Source organism: Macaca fascicularis, chromosome 5 (genome assembly GCF_037993035.2).
Source record: "Macaca fascicularis isolate 582-1 chromosome 5, T2T-MFA8v1.1".
Classification (NCBI taxonomy): domain Eukaryota; kingdom Metazoa; phylum Chordata; class Mammalia; order Primates; family Cercopithecidae; genus Macaca; species Macaca fascicularis.
Window position 1 is genome coordinate 174488528 of NC_088379.1, and position 23378 is coordinate 174511905.

A 23378-nucleotide genomic window follows, 5' to 3' on the forward strand; every position below is an offset into this window, starting at 1 on the left:
TTTCTAGATCGCTCTGAGTATTTTCCTGAGTCCTTTATATTAGCTCTAGACTTTGGGAGCCCAGTCCCTTCCTATTTTCCAAATCTAAATCTACAGCCCCAGATGGTACAGAGATCTTTGGATTTTTAAGATATGATTTTTTTAAAAACCTCTCAAATACTGGCAGAACCTTTTCATCTTGTTGGGTTTTTTTTTAATGTTGGGTTTCATCTTGTTGGGTTTTTTTTCATCCTCTTGGGTTTTTTTTTAATGTACAAAAAAGAATATTTTATCAAACTGTTTGATCTTCAGTTGAAATAATTCTAGTACATTTTAACGTTCACGTTAAAATATTGTCCTTGCATTGGCCATAGATATCCCAAAAGTGGGATTCTTCAGATCGTCATAGTTTCATCTCTGAATAATTGTGGTTCCAGTACTTTACTATACAACAAAAATAGCTAGCATTATTGATTCTTTTCTATGTATCTAGTACTGTGGCAGATACTTTACTTGGATTTTAAAACTTAATTTCACAGTAATTTATTAATATGACCCTGTTATCCTCATTTAGAGATTAGGAAACTAGTGCTGAAAACAGCTAACTAACTTGCCCGAGACCACATACCTAGTTAGTGGCGGAACGTGGGTTAAAATTCGTTTATCTTTGACTCCAAAGTCTGTGGTTTTATGTACTACATTACTGCCCTTGCGACTGTGTGGGTATGTATTTGTGTGTATTCAAAACAAAACTCAAAACCATCCTGTAGCGTAGCAAGTTAGTGGCTAAGATGGAGCTAGAGCACCTGCCTCCTCAATTCAGTTCTGTTACTTTCTGCTGTACCTTTATATTTTTTGGTAAGACTTTTATTCTAAATTCAAAAAATATAATTAGATGTTTAGAAATTAAGTTTACCTAAATGTTAATGTTCGTACTGTAATGATTAATGTTAAGATGTTATTCTGTTACCTTAGTGTATATGTAAATGGCAAGAATTCAGTTAGTTGAAAGCATTAAGGTCCCATAGTTTTGTGTAGACAAGAGGAGAGAGCATTGATATTTTTAAATTAAATGCTTCTTAGATACTTATGAAATGGATTAAAACATGTATATGAGTTTTAGATACATAGGTGTTAGTTTGGTTGTAAATGCAGGATCAGGACAGTCAAATAAATATGTTTGCATTCCTTTTAGTGGGGGGAAGAAAAGGAGGTTAAATTTGCTCCCTTTCCTCCCCAAATAAGCAGAGTCTACATTCTAATGCCAACAATTTAATTAAAACAAATATTTATTTATTTTTAATTCACCAAACTTTTATAAAGTATTTACTGGATGCCAGGCACTGTTCTGAGCACTTTCTATATATTTACTCAATCCTTAAGAGCTAAGTAGTATTATCACATTTCCATTTTAGAGAAGAGAAAACTGAGGCACGTAGAGATTATCTACCTTTAATCATACAGCAAGTAAGTAGCAGAGCCATGATTTCAACACAGCAGCCTGACTATGGAGTTCATGATCTTAACCGGTTACAGCTTAATTCTGATTATTTATAATTTCTCTTCTGGAAATGTAACAATTGACCATTTGAAGAAATACTTTAGGTAGCCTTGGATATTTGCTGGATTAAAGTAGTGAAAGGAATACAGACTCTTGTCTAGGCGTGTTGGCTCACACCTGTAATCCCAGCACTTTGGGAGGTAGAGGCAGGTGAATCACTTAAGGTCAGGAGTTCGAGACCAGCCTGGCCAACATGGTGAAACCCCGTCTCTACTAAAAATACAAAAATTAGCCGGGCGCGGTGGCAGGTGCCTGTAATCCCAGCTACTGGGGAGGCTGAGGCAGGAGAATCAGGTGAACCTGGGAGGTGGAGGTTGCAGTGAGTCTAGACTGTGCCATTGCACTCCAGCCTGAGAGACGAGAGAAACTCTGTCTCCAAAAAAATAAAGGAATACAGACTCCGAAAAATTATTACAAATAAAACCCTAGTGAAATTATAGGTGTAGTTGGCTTCATACTGGTGGGAAGCAGACCACTACCAATTAATAGACTGGGGAGCTGGAGAGAGGACATGGAAGAGTGTCCTTGGATTTTTCTTTTCCTTTAAATTTTTGTAGAGGTGTTAGTTGGTGAGGCTGTAACTTGAGGAGCTGTTGTATGTGCTTTCAGAATGAGCCTCTCTAGACTGACAGTATTTTAGCAGTATTTCACAGGGCATAGGGTAATGAAAATATAGGGGATCTTACAAGGTCTTCAGTTCCCTGCGTATCTTGCTAGGATTTGGAATAGAGTATTGATGGTGGAGCAGTTAGCTCTAAAATTTGAAGAAATGATATCCTATGTAAAAATAGCCGCACATCCCAGTTACTGCCCTCCCCTCTTATCTACACAAGCATACATCTTGAAAATTGTCTATATTCATTGCTTCCTCTTCTTTACACCCTATTCACGTTAGTATATCTGGCAAAAAAAATTTTTAACTGAATAGTAAATGCGTGACTGACCTTTCAATTAAAGCACAGGAGAAAGAAACAAATCTTAATAGAAGAAATGAATACTTGCCCTTTGCTTAGGGAGCAAGGAAACATGAAAATTAAGTTCAGAAAATCCATTTGGAAAATTCAAGTAACATGAAGAATTTTTATTTGGTATGTGTGAATTTCTGCGAAATTATGAAATAAGCCCTATCCTCTTTCTAGGTGCTATCAGCTGCCTCAGCTGCAGGGGTTTCTGTAGCTTTTGGTGCACCAATTGGAGGAGTTCTTTTTAGCCTGGAGGAGGTAGGTGAAAAGAATACAACAATTAAAGCTATATATAATTACCATTGCAAATATATTTCACACATATTTCACACATTTCAGTTTTATAGGTGATGTAATAGGTAAAGACTTTGTTTTCAAATTTAGTTTTCTAAAGTCGTTTTCCACTAATTCTTACATAAAAAGTAAATGTTATTCATGCTCCATACCTGGAGGAAACGTTTGTTTTAATTTATTTATGTATAAATATTAGTAATTATTTAAAATCTAACTTTACTTTGTTGACGTATTTAAAAGTAAGAAGTTGTGAATTTGACTTAATAGAGGACACGTGAAACAATCTATGTCCATTGGCTAATTTCTGTATTTTTAGCAGAGATGGGGTTTCGCCATGTTGGCCAGGCTGTTTGTGTGTGTGTGTGTGTGTGTGTGTGTGTGTGTGTGTGTGTGTGTGTGTTTTGTTTTTTTGTTGTTGTTGTTGAGATGGAGTTTCGCTCTTGTTGCCCAGGCTGGAGTGCAATAGCACGATCTTGGCTCGCTGCAACCTCCGCCTCCCGGGTTCAAATGATTCTCCTGCCTCAGCTTCCCAAGCAGTTTTTAATCAAGTCCTACGTTGTGTTTTAAAGTTTTTCCCATGTGATTATTTCTGATACAGTTACTGCTGTTTAAGGAAATAATTTTAGTCACTTCAGTGGATTATTTTGTTTTTGTTTTCTTTTCACATAAAAATGTAACCAGGAATTTTTTTTAAGTATTTTTTTGACAAATAATAATTGTTTATGTTTATGGGGTATAATTTAATGTGTCTATACATGTATACATTGTGGAATATTCAAATCAGAGTGATTAGCAAATCCCTCAGATATTTATTATGTCCTTGTGGTTGTGAGAACATTTACAATCCTCTCTTTTAGCTATTTTGAAATATATAATACATATTATTAACTGTAGTCACTTTACTGTTAAATAGAACACCAGAACTTATTCGTCCTCTGTAAGTTCATACCCATTGACTAACCTCTCCCCTTTCCCTGTTCACTTCCCCAACCCCCAGCCCCGGTAACCCCTATTCTACTCTCGACTTCTATGAATTTAGCTCTTTTAGTTCAAGAATGTTTTTAAATTTACTTTTTTCTTTAGTTGTTTGTATTCTTTTTTCTTTTTTTAATGTAGAAGAGGCAAATTAAATGCATTATAAGCTAACAGGAGTTGGTGATGGTACATTTATTTTTAACTACCATGATTGAATTGAATGTGAAACTCATTTTGAAAATAAAACAGGGCTAGGTATTCTAAATATTTATTGGACATTCATGATCAGTTGATACTGTGAATTTGTAATGATGATCACCATCTCCAAAAATAATAATAACATCAATTTTTCTTATTACCGTAAAATCCATTACATGTAAGTTATAACTACAGCAAAATTTAGAGCTAGGATATTTACCATTCAAGTTATAATATATCAGAAACATCTTATAAAATTATAGCATTAATTTTTCTTTTCCTTTTCTTTTTTTTAGGTTAGCTATTATTTTCCTCTCAAAACTTTATGGAGATCATTTTTTGCTGCTTTAGTGGCTGCATTTGTTTTGAGGTCCATCAATCCATTTGGTAACAGCCGTCTGGTCCTTTTTTATGTGGAGTATCATACACCATGGTACCTTTTTGAACTGTTTCCTTTTATTCTCCTAGGGGTATTTGGAGGGCTTTGGGGAGCCTTTTTCATTAGGGCAAATATTGCCTGGTGTCGTCGACGCAAGTCCACCAAATTTGGAAAGTATCCCGTTCTGGAAGTCATTATTGTTGCAGCCATTACTGCTGTGATAGCCTTCCCTAATCCATACACTAGGCTAAACACCAGTGAACTGATCAAAGAGCTTTTTACAGACTGTGGTCCCCTGGAATCCTCTTCTCTTTGTGACTACAGAAATGACATGAATGCCAGTAAAATTGTCGATGATATTCCTGATCGTCCAGCAGGCATTGGAGTATATTCAGCTATATGGCAGTTATGCCTGGCACTCATATTTAAAATCATAATGACAGTATTCACTTTTGGCATCAAGGTAAGTGCTAATGTAAGGTGATATTTGGGTAATCATGCCATGTTCAAAACTTGTATGTGAAATGAGAGAGGTTGTTGTTTCATAAGTGACTGAAAAAAGTACTTATCTTTTGAGTTTAATTTTAAGTAATGAAAAAGATAATTCCTTAGCATATGTTGTTGACCATGTTATTTGTTGCTATTTAACAAATTGCCCCCAAACCTTAGCAGCTTAAGGTAACTACTTATTTTGTTCTTAATATTGGGTCAACGACTTGGGAAGGGCTCAACTGGGCATTTTTTGCTTGTGGTGTTTCATATAGTTGTTATTAGACATGGCGAGGGCTCATCATCTCAAAGCTTCTTTCATTTCCTTTTTAAAAAACTTTTTGTGGGTACACAGTAGCTATATATAGTTTTGGGGTACATGAAATCTTTTGAGAGGGGCATGCAGTGCATAATAATCTCAGAGTAAATGGAGTGTCCATCACCTCAAGCATTTATCCCCTGTGTTACAAACAATCCAATTATACTGTTAATTATTTTTGAGTGTACAATTAAATTATTATTGAGTATAGTTCAAAGACGTCTTCATTCATGACTAGGCTGAAAAGATTCATACACCTGGGCTCCTGGGATCAATCATGCGTACTCTCTCTCTTATGCTCACTCCTGCTCTCTCTCTCTCTCTCTCTTTCTCTAGCTTTCTTTTTCCTCTCTGTGGTTTTTCTAAGGTGGTGGCCTCAGGGAATTAGATTTCTTGTATCGTAGCTCAGGATTCCCAAGAGGGCTGTTTTTAATGTAGCCAAAGAAGTCTTGCAGCATGACTTGCTTTATTCTATTCATTGAGGCAGTCACAGAGGCCCACCCACATTCAGAGGAGGGACATATACTTACTGGGACAAGTGTCAGAGCATTCATGATCATGTTTTAAAACCACTTTTATTAGTTTCCTATTGCTGCTGTAATAAATTACCACAACTTAATGGCTTAAAAGCCATACAAATTTATTATCTTACAGTTCTGCAGATCAAAAGTCTGAAATGGATCTCACTGTGCTAAAATTAAGGTGTTCATAGGGCATTCTGGAGGCTGTAGGAGAGAGTCTGTTTTTTGCCTTTTCTGGCTATTAGAAGCTGTCAGCATTCCTTGACTCCTGGCCCTCTGTTTGCATCTTCAAAGCCAGCAATGGCTGGTCAAGTCTTTCTCTTGTCTCATCACTCTGACACAAACTCTGCTAAATCTTCCTTCCACATTTGAAAAACCTTTGTGATTACTTTAGGCCCACCCAGATAAATCAGAAAATAATCTCCTTTTTTAAAGTCAGCTGCTTTGAAACTTTCTTTCTGCAACCTTAATTCCTCTTTGCCATGCAACGTAATGTAATCACAGGTTCTGGAAATTAAGTTGTGGACATCTTTGAGGAGCCGTTATTCTGCTGCATAGCAGTATTGGGTGTTAGCTTGAAAGGACACTGCAGACTCAGTTGAATTACTAGATCTATCAATACATGCCTTTTTCCATCAAGAACTTAGGGCAGCTGGGCCTTATGCCCTGGGACGTTGCTTCTTTTGGATTTATAAAATAACAAAATTTGTTGATTAATGGTCCATCAGTAAATATAATTTCTTATATGACTATCAGTGATATATATGGGGAAGCACATATCAGCTTATTCTTGTTCTTTAAATTACTGCCCCCTGTACTTCATGTAATAGTATTTGCTAGTGATAATATGCTTTTACAGATGTAAATTAATGTGGAATAACAGCTTTGTTTCTACAAAATTAGAGTGGTATTAGTTTTTAGGTCTCTTTTCTCTTGTCCTAAGTCTGTAGTCCACTGAGTATCAAGAGTTAAAAAATAGAAAAGCCTGGCCAGGCACAGTGGCTCGCACCTGTAATCCCAGCACTTTGGGAGGCCGAGGCAGGCAGATCATGATGTTAGGAGATCGAGACTATCCCGGCTAACACAGTGAAACCCCGTCTCTACTAAAAATACAAAAATTAGCCAGGCGTGGTGGCAGGTGCCTGTAATCCCAGCTACTTGGGAGGCTGAAGCAGGAAAATCACTTCAGCCCAGGAGGCGGAGGTTGCAGTGAGCCAAGTTCATGCCACTGCACTCCAGCCCAGGTGACAGGGTGAGACACTGTCTCAAAAAATAATAAGTAGAAAATAATAATAACAATAATGATAGAAAAACCTTAAAGTTTTACCTTTTTTCTTAGGGAATCAAGTTAAAAGAGCTGTTAAAGCTCTTTTTTTGTACCGTAAGTAAGTGTTGGGTAAATCCCAACTTTCTCACAGTCAATTGAACTACAGGAAGCTGGAGGCAGTTGGCAGGCCTTTGTTAAGTCCCACCTTTGACTCAGCTCTGGCTGAAGGATCATACCTGGCAAGAGAGTGTAAAACACACTTTGATTTTTTTCTATTGTGTATCGTTTTAATGATCCTAATAGACTCAAACATGCCATCATTTTGAGTTTGGCTCATTTCATATTCAGAGTAGTTTATTACTCTTTCCGTTTTTTTTTTTTTTTTTTTTTTTGAGACAGGATCTCACCTTTTCGCCCAGACTAGAGGGCAGTGTTGCAGTCTTGGCTCACTGCAACCTCCGCCTCCCAGGTTCAAGTGATTCTCCTGCCTCAGCCTCCCAAGTAGCTGGGATTACAGGTGTGTGCCATCACGCCCAGCTGATTTTTGTATTTTTAGTAGAGATGTGGTTTCGTCATGTTGGCCAGGCTGGTCTGGTACTCCTGGCCTCAGGTGATCCTTTGGGAGGCCTTGGCCTCCGAAAGTGCTGGGATTATAGGCGTGAGCCACCGAACCTAGCCTCTTTCAGTAGTCTTTAAATAATCTTACTTATGGTGCTTCTTATCCCTATTTATTATCCTCATTAAATTTAATCAATAAATGTTCTCTTTTTAATTGATTCATATAAATAGACTTGCCTGACAGATACAGGTTCAGTTCAGAGCACCACAATAAAGTGAATATCATAATAAAGCGAGGCACATGAAAGTCTTAGCTTCTTAGTGCGTATAAAAGTTCTGTTTACACTATGTTGTTGTCCGTTATGTGTACAATAGCATTATGTCTTTTAAAAAAGTAGCACTTTAATTTAAAAATACTTGATTGCTAAGAAGTACTAGTAGTAATCTGAGTCTTCAGTGAGTTGTAATCTGTTTTGCTTCTATAGAGTCTTGCCTTGATATTGGTGCTTGCTGGAGGTAGGACTGGCTGTAGCAATTCTTAAGATAACAGTGAAATTTGCCACATTGATTGACACTTCCTTTCATGAAAGATTTATCTGTAGCATGTGATGCTGTTTGATACCATTTTACCTACAGTAGAACTTCTTTTCAAAATTAGAGTTATTCTCTCAAATCCTGCTACTGTAAGCTTTATCAAGTAAGTTTATGGAAAATTCAAAATCTTTTGTCCTTTTAACCGAGTGTTCACAACATCTTTACCAGGAGTGGGTTCCACCTCAAGAAACCACTTTCTTTGCTCATCCATAATAAGTAACTCCTTATACATTTAAGTTTTTTTAATGAGATTCTAGCACTTCAGTCACATCTTTAGTCCACACTTATCATTCTAGTTCTCTTGCTGTTTCCACCACTCTGTGGTTACTTCCTCAACTGAAGTCTTGAACCCCTCAAAGTCATTCATGAGAGCTGGAATCATCAATTTCTTCCAAACTCCCATTAATATTAATATTTTGACCTCCTCCCATGAAACATAAATGTTCTGGATGGCATCTAGAATGGTGAATACTTTTTTGAACGTTTTCAATTTACTTTGCCCAGATCCATCCAAGAAATTATCCGTAGTGGGTTTCCAAGTTATCAGGGGCGAATCCATACAGATCTTCAGCAACCTCAACTCTTGCCTTCTCAAAGGAAAGAATTCTACTGAGGGACATAAGGCAGAAAAACAGACTGAGGCAAGTTTTAGAGCAGGAATGAACGTTTATGAAAAAGCTTTAGTGTGGGAATGAAAAGAAGTTAAAATACACTTGAAAGAGGGCCAAGCGGGCATCTTGGAAGACAAGGGCCCCTTTGGCTTTGGACTCAGGGTTTTATATGTTGGCATACTTCCGACATCTCTCATCCCTATTCCATTGATTGTTCTTTCGGGGTGAGCTGCCCACATGCGCAGTAGCCTACTGGCACTTGGGAGGGGAGTGTGCGAAGTGTATTTACTGGAGTTGTATGCATGCTTACCTGAGGTGTTTGTCGCTTAGTGGCCGAATGTCCCTAGGAGGTTGTATTTCAGTTAAACTCCGCGATTTTGCCTGTAAATGTGCGTGCCTGAGCCCACTCACCCAACTCCTGGGATCTTATCAGAAAGCTGCTGATAGCTAGTTTCAGGTGTTTCTATCTATTGGAAGACTGCCTTTCCCTGACACTGGCTGCAACCAATTATTATTTTAGAGAGACAGCATGAGAGCTATCTGACTATCATCCGCTGATGGTTGCCTGACATTCCTGGTGAGGTTGGGGGGATCCCTCTCCTGCCTAGCTCATGCCTGACTAGCTACCTGCTGTAACAAAAGCACTATCTATGGTAGCTGTAGCCATAGGACATGCATTTCTTCAGTAAAACTTAAAAGTCAAAATTAGTCCTTAAAACAACATGAATCTCCTTGTACATCTCCATCAGAGCTCTTGGGATACCAGGTGCATTATTGGTGATGAGTAATATTTTAAAAGAAATCTTTTTGTCTGAGCAGTAGGTCTCAACAGTGGGCTTAAAATAGTCAGTAAACCATGCTGTAAACAGATACACTGTTATCCAGGCTTTGTTGTTCCATCTATAGAGCACAGAGAGAGTAGATTAGCATAATTTTTAAGGGCACTAGAATTTTCAGAATGGCAAACTAGCACTGGCTTCAACGTAAAGCCACCAACTGCATTAGCCCCTAACAAGAGAGTCAGGCTGTCCGTTGAAGCTTTGAAACCAAGCACTGGCTTTTCCTCTCTAGCTGTGGAAGTCCTAGATAACATCTTCTTCCATAAAGGCTGTTTCATCTATGTTGAAAATCTGTTGTTTAATGTGGCCGCCTTCATCAACAACCTCAGCTAGATCTTCTATATCACCTGCTACAGCTTCTACATCAGCACTTGCTGCTTCACCTTACACTTTTTTTTTTTTTGAGATGGAGTCTCGCTCTGTCGCCCAGGCTGGAGTGCAGTGACACGATCTCAGCTCACTGCAAGCTCCGCCTCCCAGGTTCATGCCATTCTCCTGCCTCAGCCTCCCGAGTAGCTGGGACTACTGGCGCCCGCCACCACACTCAGCTAATTTTTTTGTATTTTTAGTAGAGACGGGGTTTCACCGTGTTCACCAGGATGGTCTCGATCTCCCGACCTTGTGATCCGCCCGCCTCGGCCTCCCAACCTCACACTTTTTATTCTATGTCGCAGAGACAGCTTCTTTCCTTAAACCTCATGAACCAACCTCTGCGAGCTCCCAGCTTTTCTTCTGTAGCTTCCTCGCCTCTTTAACCCCTGATAGACTCGAAGAAAGTGAGGACCTTGCTCTGGATTAGGTTTTGATTTAAGGGAATATCGTGGCTGGTTTGATCTTCTGTCTAGACCACTCAAGACTTTCTTCATATCAATAATAAGGCTATTTTACTTTTTTTAAATCATTATGTGTTCACTGAAATAGCACTTGTAATTTAATTCAAGAACTTTTCTTTTGAATTCATGACTTGGCTGACTGCGGCTAGAGGCTGAGATTTTGGCCCCCCCTCAGCTTTCAACATGCCTTCTTCACTAAGCTTAATTATTTTTAGCTTTCTTATTTTTTTTTTTTTCTTGAGACAGAGTCTCTCTCTGTTGCCCAGGCTGGAGTGCAGTGGCCGGATCTCAGCTCACTGCAAACTCCGCCTCCCGGGTTTACGCCATTCTCCTGCCTCAGCCTCCCGAGTAGCTGGGACTACAGGTGCCCGCCACCTCGCCCGGCCACTTATTTATTTCTTTGAGACAGGATCTCATTTTGTCACCCAGGCTGGAGTGCTCATTGCTCACTGTAGCCTTGAACTCCTGGGCTCAAGTGATCCTGCCGACTCAGCCTTGTGAGTGGCTGGGACTACAGGCATGCACCACCACACCAGCCTATTTTTTGTTTTTTGTTTTTTTTTTTTTGTAGAGATGGGTCTTACTATGTTGCCCAGGCTAGTCTCTAACTCCTGACCTCAAGTGATCCTTCTGTCTTGGCCTCCCAAAGGATGGAGATTACAGGTGTGAGCCACAATACCTGGCCATTTTTAGCTGTTGATATAAAGTGAGAGACGTGACTTTTTTTTGAGACAGAGTCTTGCTCTGTTGCTCAGGCTGGAATGCAGTAGCGCCATTTAAGCTCACTGCAGCCTCTGCCTGCTAAGTTCAAGCGATTCTCCTGCCTCAGTCTCACGAGGAGCTGGGACTACAGGTGTGCACTACGAGGTCTGGCTAATTTTTGTATTTTTAGTAGAGATGGGGTTTTCCCATGTTGGCCAGGCTGGTCTCGAACTCCTGGCCTCAAGTGATCCACCCACCTCAGCCTCCCAAAGTGCTGGAATGACAGGCTTGAGCCACCACGCTCAGCCGAGAGACGTGACTTCTGCTTTCAGTTGAATACTTAGAGACCATTGTAGGGTTCTTAGTTGAACTGATTTCAATATCACTGGGTCTCAGGGAATAGGGAAGCCTGAGGAGAGAAAGAGAGACAGGGGAACAGCCAGTTAGTGGAACAGTCAGACCACATACAACACATTAAATTCACTTTCTTCTATGGGCATGGTTCATGGTGCAGTAAAACAGTTGTAACAATAACATCAAAGATCATTAATCACAGAGCACTGTAGCATATAATAATAGTGAAAAATTTCAAAGTATTGAGAGAATTAGCAAAATGTGATACAGAGACAGAAGCGAGCACATGCTGATGGACTAGCTTAATGCAGGGGTGTCAGAAACCTCCAATTTGTAAAAACCACAACATGTGTGAAGCACAATAACACAAAGCATAATAAAACAAGGTATGTCTATATCAGTCAAAATATTGGGCAACTCTGGTAAGTCTGTCCACTTAGCATTGTACCACTGAAGATGAATAGCACCTACCATTTTCATTATTCGTAAATATGTAGGAGGACATAATCACATAATCTTGAAGTAAAAGACAGTGCTTAAAACTGAATCAGTTGAGTTTTATGAAAAATACTTCATATTGTCCATTTAAAAATACATATTTTTTAATTTCAGTAGCTTTGGGGTTAACAAGTGGTCTTTGGTTACACGGATGAATTCTATAATGGTGAATTCTGAGATTTTATTGCACCTGTCACCCAGTATTGTATTCAGAATATTGTCCTTTTTTTTTTTTTTTTTCATTTCACCATGGACTAATGAAAATTTTGTTAGGGACTGACATTAGGGCACCCTTGAGCTAAAGGAAATAACCCTTGAGTTGTTTTCTCTTTGGCCTAAAGAATGTGGTTTATTTTGTAACTGAATTCATGGGATTGTTAAGGTACAAGATTTTGCTATAGTTTTATTTGTACTAGGATTTTGCTGTATTAATGTGAATAGAATCAAAAATGTTAGAAACAAATGCATGGAATATAAGTTTCAAGCATGTGAGTAGAGGATCTCCGCCCCATTAAAAGTTCTGTTCTTGTTATAGGTTCCATCAGGCTTGTTCATCCCCAGCATGGCCATTGGAGCGATCGCAGGAAGGATTGTGGGGATTGCGGTGGAGCAGCTTGCCTACTATCACCATGACTGGTTTATCTTTAAGGAGTGGTGTGAGGTTGGGGCCGATTGCATTACACCTGGCCTTTATGCCATGGTTGGTGCTGCTGCATGCTTAGGTAATATGGCTGTGTCTGCCTGTGTGTGGATGTTTGCTAGTTTGAGAGAGCCAAGACAAAGTGGGACACATTCTTGCTTAATTGGTGGGCAGATTGGTTGAGTAAAGGAGGGTGCAGGGAGGAAATGTTTTAACAGATAAGAAACAGTAGTACTATTAGGGTATTATTCAGTACCGGTTTTCTGTCTTACAACATTTGTTAATACAAGAATTTACTGGAATTAACATATTGTAATATAACTTAGTACTTTATGGCAGAAGCCATCTAAGTACAACATAAGCTTAATTTGAATCCTGACCAAAGAGGTCTTTGATTCTTTTCATTGTTAAGGATCTTGGCTTACCTTTAGCAACTATAGCTTGATACCTAAGATTAGCATTGCAACAAAGTTTCAGAGTAGCTTGACTTTGGTTCTGAAATGATTTAGTGTTAGCCTTAGTAACAGATGTATTTACCCATGCTCCATCATCTAAGCTGTACATTACAAAATGAGAAGAGGTAACTGTTCATTTTAATGAGAAGAAAAGCAAAATACCTACATTAAATACTTGAGTCTATTCAATGTCTGTTGGGGCAGGAAAAAATAGTTATTGCTTTTCATATTTAAAATGTCAGCTAAACTTTGGTTATAATATTAAATAATAGTTGCCATTTTGACCAGTTTTGTTTAATGAATAAAAATTATGTGATTATTGATCTTTTAAAATGTATTATCAATTAAAAGGGAAGGACAGAATCATTTTCACCGAATTAGCAAGTATTTATTAAGTGGCCACTTTTTTTTAGCATTATGCTAGATACAGTGAGTAATACAAAAAGAACATGGACCCAATCTCAACTCTAATCAAGTTGAGGAGACAAGATGAACACTGAGAATACAATAGTGAGGAATATTAACAAATATATACAAGTTTAAAAGAGTCTAAGTATGGTAGGAATATAGGGGAAGAAAGAGCTGAAGTACTTCAGAAAGAATAGGCATGAGCTTTATTTGAAAGATTAGCAGAATTTAAGGAAAAGGTGAGTTTGTTGAAGATTATAATGTGAAGACGAACTAGGATGGGAATAAATTTTGTATTCATAAGGCTTTGAAGAAATTGACTCTAAGTAGAGAGTACATTTTGGGTACTTTTGGGAAATGAAGTTGGATTGGTGAGAAGGAACGGATTATGAAAAGACAAGAAACCTGATTAATGTCAGGATGATTTTATATTTGAAGTTGGTCAGATTTGTGGCAGTCCTAGCTTTGTCATTTTTAGTTTGATGACTTTGAGAAAGTTCCTTCTTGAAGTTTTAATTTTCTGTATATAAAAAGGAATAACAGCTGGTGATCTGCTAGGATTGTTTTGAGGATTACATGAGATAAAATGCATGTAAAGCTGTTATAATAGTGCCTGGTGAAATAAATGCCTAGTTTGAAAAACAAGTCTTTGTAAACTGATTAGGACATGCCTGGCATAGGGTAGGTATGTAATATATGGTAGGATCTGTCTCCTTTCTATTTTTAGGTAAAAAACAAAGGGAAGAGCTTGAGCTTAATACAGTATGAACTGACAAGCCCTGGTAGGTTTTTGAGCAAAAGAGCAATACAATAAAAGTAGTACTTAGGAAAGATTAGCCAGGGAACATGGCTTATACAGTGGTAATGGGGCCAGGAGTCAAGGAGGTCAGAGAAAATGGTATTATAATTAAGGAATAGCAGGCATGATGGCACATGTGTGTAATGCCAGCTACTGGAGAGGCTGAGGTGGGAGGATCATGGGACCCCAGGAGTTTGAGACCAGCCTGGGCAACTGAGTGAGACCCCAAATCTTAAAAAATACAAAGTAAAAAAGGAATAGTCATGAGGGCTTGGACTGAGTTGATAACAGTGAGAATCCCATAGGTAGTGTGAACACAGCTCACTGCGGCCTCAAGCCCCTGGCCCAAATGAGCCTCCCACCTCAGCGTCCAAGTAGCTGGGACCACAGACCATACACCAGCATGCCTGGCTACTTTTTTTAGTTTTTATTTTTGTAGAGACAGGGTCTCACTGTGTTGCCCAGGCTGATCTCAAACTCCTGGACTTAAGTGATCTTCCTGCCTCGGCCTCCCAAAGTGCTGAGATTACAGGCATGAGCCACTGTGCCTGGCCCAAATAGTTTTCTGTGGGTGGATATTACTTGCATCGTTAATGTAAATCAAAGGCATCAAAGTATTTTACTCTTTTTGAAAAAAATTTAGAGGAGAAATTTATTATATTAACATTCTACCCATATATGAGTTTAATTTGTAGATTGTAGCAAAGAAAACCATGATGTCCTTTACCAAATTCCTTAATAATTAGAATAATAAGCTTGTATAAGGCTTAAATTATGTCTTTGCTACGGCAGTAAACGAAAATGGCAAAATTGTTTTAGTTGATAAACTTTGATTTTTTAAAATGTGAAATAAACAGGTTTTTAAAATGTTATTTTAATAGTCTTCTCTGTTATAAACAAAGAAAATTGGTGTTTCTCTAGATTTTATTAAAAGTAGTGATTATTGTCCTAAAAGAGGAGTAGCAGTTTTAGACGATATGCTTTTCCCTGAGTTATATTTGCCATTTGGTTTTAACTGCCTACTGCAAAAGTTCTAATAAAATGTAAAGGTGAGGATCCTGTCCTTCCTGACCAGTGGGTGCTTGCTTTTTTCAGGTGGTGTGACAAGAATGACTGTCTCCCTGGTGGTTATTGTTTTTGAGCTCACTGGAGGCTTGGAATATATTGTTCCCCTTATGGCTGCAGTCATGACCAGTAAATGGGTTGGAGATGCCTTTGGCAGGGAAGGCATTTATGAAGCGCACATCCGATTAAATGGATACCCTTTCTTGGATGCAAAAGAAGAATTCACTCACACCACCCTGGCTGCTGACGTCATGAGACCTCGAAGGAACGATCCTCCCTTAGCTGTCCTGACACAGGACAATATGACAGTGGATGATATAGAAAACATGATTAATGAAACCAGCTACAATGGATTTCCTGTCATAATGTCAAAAGAATCTCAGAGATTAGTGGGATTTGCCCTCAGAAGAGACCTGACAATTGCAATAGGTACCCTTTCAAAAATGTATATATGTATATATGAGATGGATTTCTGGAAGAAAGGAAAGCAATAAGCAATAACATTTAATGGGTTGGATTTGTGGGGGCAAGGGACGTTATTTTATGTCCCTTAAAATCTTCTGTTCTTTAGGAAAGGAAGGTATGCTTCAGTGGATGGTTTTCTGCTAAATACAGTTTTATCTTTTGATCTGGCATTGTACCAGAAATTGGAGTCAGATTCTTTTCCCACTCCCATAAGCCTTGATAGTTGATCTTGGTTATTCAAAATAGCATGTAATGTAAGACCTTAGCTAAATGCATTCAGTCAAATACATTCTTGTATTTAATAAAGTTGGCTTATTGGAATACAAGTTATTGAAAATCTCATCTTCATCAGTCTCTTTTTTTTAACACTGTTTTGCTTTATCAGTCTTCGGAGTTAGGATTATAATATTAATTTATAATAAATGATTTAAAGTGACTATCACTGAGATTTTTATTTCTGATCAAATGCCAGGTTGAAAAAGTATAATGTATCAGTCCTGTTGTGTTTTATGCAGAATTTCCTGAAAGTACTAGTTAAAGGTATTAGCCATGGTATATTTCTTGGAGATAAATTTTCTAGAGTTGTATTTCTCTAAAATTTGTTTTTCTCTTTACCTTATAGTCTTGCAGTATTGATGAGGAGGCCATTAAGACTTAATTTTTTTTTGGTGCAATCTTATATCTCTTCCTCCAACCGCTAAAAGTGACTGAGGATAGGTACATCAAGCCATTGCTTTGTTACTCCCCAGTTTTTAGTACTGACCCTGAATGGAAGTGTCAAGCCTTTGGTCTGTCTGAAAGGTCATTCCTGTGAGCATATCATCTCCCTTCCAGCTTACCCCTGTGGCCATTGCAAAAGGATTTAGAAATAATTTTTGTGCCATTTGAATGGCACACAACCAGACAGTGTATATGGGGGAGTGTTTCTCAAATCAAACTGGAAAGTCTTTAATTTGTAAGAACCATTAGGCAGAGAGAGAGAAAAGAAAGAAAAAGAAAAAAGGTCCTACAGAGAACAGCTTGTTTGGTTTGGGAACAGGCTACAGCTTTGGAAGGATTTTTCAAGGCCTAGCAATCCCATCATTCTAAATTTTATTTAGCTAATACAATAGTAGTTGCCAGCGCTGATGACAAAGTATTTTGTCATGCTTGGCTCCATTCAAGCATTTTAGTTTTTTAGCCATTACCATGGCTAGATCTAGTCAGAAAATAATATCATTGTTTAAGATTCCCATTCTCTAGTTTTTACTAGTAGCCAGCCAAAGAAAAGAAAAAGGAGGTCAGAATTTCAGTATTTACATAGAAATTTAGGGGGAAAAGGCCAGGCAGGTTTTTAAAGTGTGGAAATTAAGAACTATTCATTATCCCACTGATTGTGTGGATGTATTTTTTAAAGTTTCATCACTGTCTTGAGAGAGAGAATATTGAGATAGGAGATAATGTTGGTTTAAGGGAATGAGGGTACTTTCTGTAGGTGAGGTGTCAAGCCATGTCATCAGAAATGTTAGTCACATGACTTTTTAAGCACACCTTAAATGTTTTACCCATGTATGTTTTTGTAAAGTTTTAATTTTTAACTGTAATTTTTCCCAGTTTAATTTTTAACTGGGAAAAACAGGCCTGTATACTACGTTTTTTATATATATATATAAATTTAAAATTACATATGTTTATATATGTAATTTTTATATGGGAGAGATATATTTATTCTCTATATATTAAAAGTACATATCTATATGTGAAAATTATGTATGTAAATATTTTATATAATTATATATAAATTATATAATTATATAAATATTAACATAATCACATTATATATAGGTTATATATAGAAAACCTAGTGTACAGGTCTCTATATAAATTAAAAATGTATGTATTATATATAGTTATATAATACATATAATTTATATAATGATAAATATTTTATTGAAGGACAAAAAAATTTCCATGCTGTCTCATAAAATAAGATGGTTGAAATATGCTAAACTAGATCGATTCCCCTGTTTCATACTAAAGCAGAATGTTGTAAAATATTAGATCCAAATGAGATGTCTCAGATTACTTAGGGCCATTACAACAGGAATGCTGATACTTTTAAAACAAATGTCTGAGGCCATGTGTGTTGGCTCATGCTTGTGATCCCAGCACTTTGGGAAGCTGAAGCAGGTGGATCACTTGAGGCCAGGAGTTTGAGACCAGCCTGACCAACGTGGTGAAATCCTACCTCTACTACTAAAATCCAAAAAAATACATGAGTGTGGTGGTGCATGCCTGTAATTCCAGCTACTTGGGAGGCTGAGGCAGGAGAATCACTTGAACCTGGCAGGCGGAGGTTGCAGTGAGCCAAGATCGCACCACTGCACTCCAGCCTGGGTGACAGAGCAAGACACTGTCTCAAAAAAAAAAAAAAAAAAAAAAGCCTGAATTATATCAGAAAATAAAAACTAATGTTGTTCTTTGTTTCAGAGGCCCTTGAATGAACAGCACCAAAAATATTCTTTTAAAAATGAAGAAAATGAAAATTGTAATGTTCTTTATTTCAAAGGCCCTTGAATGAATAGCATCAAAAATATTTTTAAATGGGAGGCCAGGGTGGGAGGTTTGTTTGGCACTAGGAGATCAATCCCAGCTTGGGTAACATAGCAAGACCTCGGTCTCTACCAAAAAAAAAAAATTGGCTGAGTGTGGTGATGCCACCTGTAGTCCTAGCTACCGGGAACGCTGATGCAGGAGGATCCCTGGGACCCTAGAGTCCAGAGTGAGACCCTGTCTCTAAAAACAAACACACGAAAAAACTGTATTTATGTAAAAGTAATACTTGTTTTTTACATTTTATTTATTTTTAATTGATAAAAATTGTATGTTTATGTCATGTGTATATTGTGGAATGATTAAATCAGGCTAATTAACTCAGATTTTTTTTGTGTGGGGAGAGTATCTAAAATCCCTCTCCTTAACAATTTCCAAATGAAATGAAAGATTAAAAGTAATTTATGTTTTTGAGACAGCATCTCACCCTGTTTCTCAGGCCAGAATGCAGTGGCACGATCTTGGCTCACTTCAGCCTCGACTTCCCCGGCATCAGGTGATCCTCCCACTTCACTCTCCTGATTAGCGAGGACTACAGGCACGCACCACCATGACTGGCTAAATTTTGTATTTCTTGTATAGACAAGGTTTTGCCATGTTGCCCAGGATGGTCTCAAGCTCCTGGACTCAAACGATCTACCTGCCTCAGCCTCCTGAAGTGCTGGGATTACAAGTGTGAGCCACCACACCTGGCGAAAAGTGTTATTTTTTAAATGACAAATTTAAGTCAAAGAGATTGAATGTTCACTTCTGGTACTTTGTATGTAGGAGAAACTTTCCATTAAATAATTTTTTAAAAATTTCTAAAATTACGTATTTTGTTATTAAATGTTTAAATCAGTATAATTTCATTGACGATATAATGTTTGTTACTTTGTCGGTGTTTAAGATTGATAATTGAGGTTAGTTTTAATTCAGAACGTTACTCTATTTAGTATCACACTTCATATCTTTTTATGTTGTATATCTATTAATGAATTATTTTAGCTATAGTTATTATTTTTTTAGAGATGAGGTCTTCCGTGTTGCCTAGGGTAGACTCGAACTCCTGGGCTTCAGCAGTCCCCTCTCCTCAACCTCTGGAGCAGCTGGGATTACAGACACGTGCCACTGTACCTGGCCTGCTGTAGTTCTTTTAATTCTTTTGTCTTTCAACTTTTATACTAGAGTTAGAAATGATTTACAAACCCCATTGTAGTTTTAGAGCATTCTGAATTTGACTATATATTTCTTGTGACAACTAAAGTTGCATACAAAAATTATAGAGTTTTACTCCCCCATCCACATTTTATACTATTGATGTCATACTTTACGTCTTATTTTGTGAATCCATTAATGATACTTCTAGTAGTTTTACACTCCACTATTCAGTTGTCAGACACCATTCAGTTGTTAGATTGTTATGAGCTTAAAGCAACTTAATGGGTATTTTTCAAAAATCATTTATGTCAGTTGCTAATGGACTTCTTTTCTATGCCATGATCCTTTTTTTTTTTTTTGAGACAGAGTTTCACTCTTGTTGCCCGGGCTGGAGTGCAATGGCGCGGCGTCGGCTCGCTGCAACCTCCACCTCCCGGGTTCAAGCGATTCTCCTACCTCAGCTGGGATTACAGGCATGCACCACCATGCCAGCTAATTTTGTATTTTTAGTAGAGACAGGGTTTCACCACGTTGGCCAGGCTGGTCTTGATCTCCTGACCTCCGTTGATGCGCCCACCTTGGCCTCCCAAAGTGCTGGGATTACAGACGTGAGCTCCTGCACCCGGCCTGATCATGCTTTTAAGGTGGTCGAGTAAGTACTAGTTGCTGGGGCTTTACTTAGTGCCTTCCTACTCAAATGTGTTAGAACATGGTTAAGAAGGCTGTAGTGTTCAAAAGGAGTAAAAAGCAGTGCATTGTTTGCAGTAATATCTGCTTCTCAATTTAGGACTGATGCTTATTATGGCTTAAATTTTTTATAGTAAAATTTGTGTTCAAAATATAATTTTCTTTTTGAGACAGAGTCTCGCTTTGTCACCCAGGCTGGAGTGCAGTGGCATGATCATGGCTCACTGCAGCCCTGAACTTCTGGGCTCAAGTGATCTTTCCACCTCAGCCTCCCAATTTGCTGGGACCACCATCATGCTTAGCTAATATTTTTTTTTTTTTTTTTGGTAGAAACAAGGTCTCTCTATGTTGCCTAGGCTTGTCGTGAACTTCAGGGCGCATGTGATCCTCCTGCCTCGGCCTCCCAAAGTGTTAGGATTATAAGCCTGAGCCACCATGGCCGGCCAAAATATTTGCACTATAACAAATATCATATCTGTATATACTCAGTTTTAATACTAACTCAAAGTAGAAACGTAAAGCCGAATGACTATTTTATTTTTAGATTCTCTTCATTGAGTTTCCTTCTCCGTCTGGTGTGATCTCTGAACTTTTCTCTGTCTTTGCCACTTCTTGTCTAGGACTTTCTTTTTTTTTAATCACCAGTTTCATTCAGATTTTTTTTTCTTTCTTTCAACGGTAGAGTGGAAGTAGGCAGCAGGACAGAAGAACTTGAAGCAGAGCACACTGGAGAGAAGTTAACAAAGCCTTTACAAAGAAAACAACCCCCCAAAATCAGTCTGTGTGCATTATGTGCATAATTGTAGCTTCATCTCATCTGTAACGTTCATGACTCTTCTAGAAAATTATACTTTAACATGAGAAAAGAAAAAGAACCAGCTAATTCATAGGGATGGAGGATGCAGCATAATCAAAGCAAGGATGAAACTCTCTTTAGTGCCACCTCCAGTGCAGAATAAGTAACATTCAGCAGAGGCAGGCTTCATTTGATGATGGATTCCTTTAATAAACTGCGCTCAGAATTTGTGCAGGTTTTAAAATCCCATATTCCAAACCCATTTCCTTAGTCCCCAAGTTAGAAAACAGCTTCAGTAAAGAAAAGTGTACAATGATATAACTTTACCAAAAAATACTTTCTTCCATGAAGATGATATATTATTGTTGACTTCTAATTCAATCAGATATAAAAAATTGCTAAGTGGCTTTTCAGTTGACTCCTTTCTTGGTTAAGGAGAAGATAGGAAAAAATGAAGGGATCAGAAGTCATAGGATACATTAGTTTCTTTTTATTGCTGAATAAACAGGTTGCCTACTTAAAAATCTATCAATTTTAAGGTGTTGGTCTCCTCTCTCTTTTCAGAAAGTGCCAGGAAAAAACAAGAAGGTATTGTTGGCAGTTCTCGGGTGTGTTTTGCACAGCACACCCCATCTCTTCCAGCAGAAAGTCCTCGGCCATTGAAGCTTCGAAGCATTCTTGACATGAGCCCTTTTACAGTGACAGACCACACCCCAATGGAGATTGTGGTGGATATTTTCCGAAAGCTGGGACTGAGGCAGTGCCTTGTAACTCACAATGGGTAAGTCTGGTACCACAGGAATCCGTTCACTTGCTAGAATGTAGGATCCTTTTTAGTGGAATCTGTATAGTTATTAGGGGAGCATGTGAGTCAGCTCCCAGGTGGCAAAGTCTGTCGTATGGTATAGGCACAAATACAGGATCAGTCAATCAAATTTCACATTTACTATAGAATAAGAAAGATGTCATCTGCCTGCTCTTTGCCAAACAGTGGCATTTGTAAATAATCCCTCAAAGTTGGAAAAGAGGTGCTGAAAGATCTCCAGCATGAAAGCATGTTGAGCTTAGAGTGCTGCTTTTCCTAGGGGAAGAGTGGACCTAACTTGTATGGAGCACTGCAAAACCCTGTATTATTTTTGTAAATGTTTCATTTTTAGTATATAAATTTCTAGTACAATAAGTTTCTAGATATTTTGCTATTTACTCTTTCAGCCAGTATTTGATTTATCATGTAATGAAGGAAAGAATATATAATTAAATGAAATTTGTAAATTAGCTAAAAATCTCCTTTAACAAATGCTTTGTTTCCTTTTGTCTACCTTCTCTATACACACATCTTTTATATTTATATAACTGCTAAAGACAAATACTCATGTATTTAAAATGCATACATTGATAATTTATTTTTCCACCTTTTACACATGGACTGCCAGTGTTTCTCCATTGACAGGAATATAGGAAAGAGACAGATGTCATGGGGGTTGTGGAGACCTTAATGCGCAGAATTAATTTGGCAAATACACTACTTCATCACCACTGCTCTTTTCCTGGACCTCGGATCTGTTTCTCCACACTTCTTTCTTTAGGACCCTTTATTTCCACCATATATTCTTTCTTGTTGAACTTAAGAATGTTGTTTTATGTGAAGGCAAATACCAGAAAGGCTAGAGAGGAAAAACAGAGCATGTTGGATTATGCATAAACCGAATGGCTAATCCTGAACAGCGTAAAACTGGTTGAAATACTAAACACTTAGAGAATCTTAGCAGTTTTTTTTTTAACATGTTATAGAAAACACATTGGTGACAGAATACGTGACTCCTGTCCAGAGAAAGGAGAAGAACAGAACAGAAAAGGAAGGACATTAGTTTCTTGAACACCTTCGTATTTTCTCATTTAACTTTGTGGGACCTCTGCAAAGTAGATAGTTATATCCCTACTTTACAGATGTAGTAATTAAAGCTCAAAAAGCTTCGATAATTTGCCCAAAGTCATGTGGTGAACAAGTCATGGTTCAAGGAATCAAACTGTCTTCCCGACTTGAAAACCCAGTCTCTTGCTACTGTTTTGCGCTTAAGTGACTGATAGAAATTGTCTTTCTTTGTGATTTCTTAAACTACTAAAACATTTTCTTGGCCAATGTATTAGATTGGGTTAAGAATAGAAATATGAAATTAGAGGATTAGATCTATGTTTAGTGTTTTTCACTGTGCTAGTTAAAATAACTTCAGGAATATGAAATAAATCATTAAAGAGATAAAGCCCTTAATTAAAGGCAGGGAGTTTAGAATTATTAAATACCACAGATACTGATTGGAGAAGAGATGTATGTCATAAATTATTACTGTTACTATTTTTCTTTGTGTAATATTGTTTGAATAAATAATGGCACCAACTT

The 23378-nt window shown here is 37.8% G+C and overlaps 1 protein-coding gene across 7 annotated transcripts in view; it reads left to right on the top strand.

Moving 5' to 3' along the window:
- CLCN3 (chloride voltage-gated channel 3) overlaps positions 1-23378 on the top strand; it is a 101862-nt gene that overhangs the window by 70266 nt on the left and 8218 nt on the right. For all 7 annotated transcript variants that reach the window (XM_005556276.4, XM_005556279.4, XM_005556278.4 and 4 more), the window contains 5 exons: positions 2680-2760; positions 4266-4811; positions 12469-12655; positions 15331-15729; positions 21545-21761. In XM_005556276.4, coding sequence (XP_005556333.1) covers positions 2680-2760; positions 4266-4811; positions 12469-12655; positions 15331-15729; positions 21545-21761 — 1430 coding nt within the window. The remainder of the gene's footprint in view (positions 1-2679; positions 2761-4265; positions 4812-12468; positions 12656-15330; positions 15730-21544; positions 21762-23378) is intronic.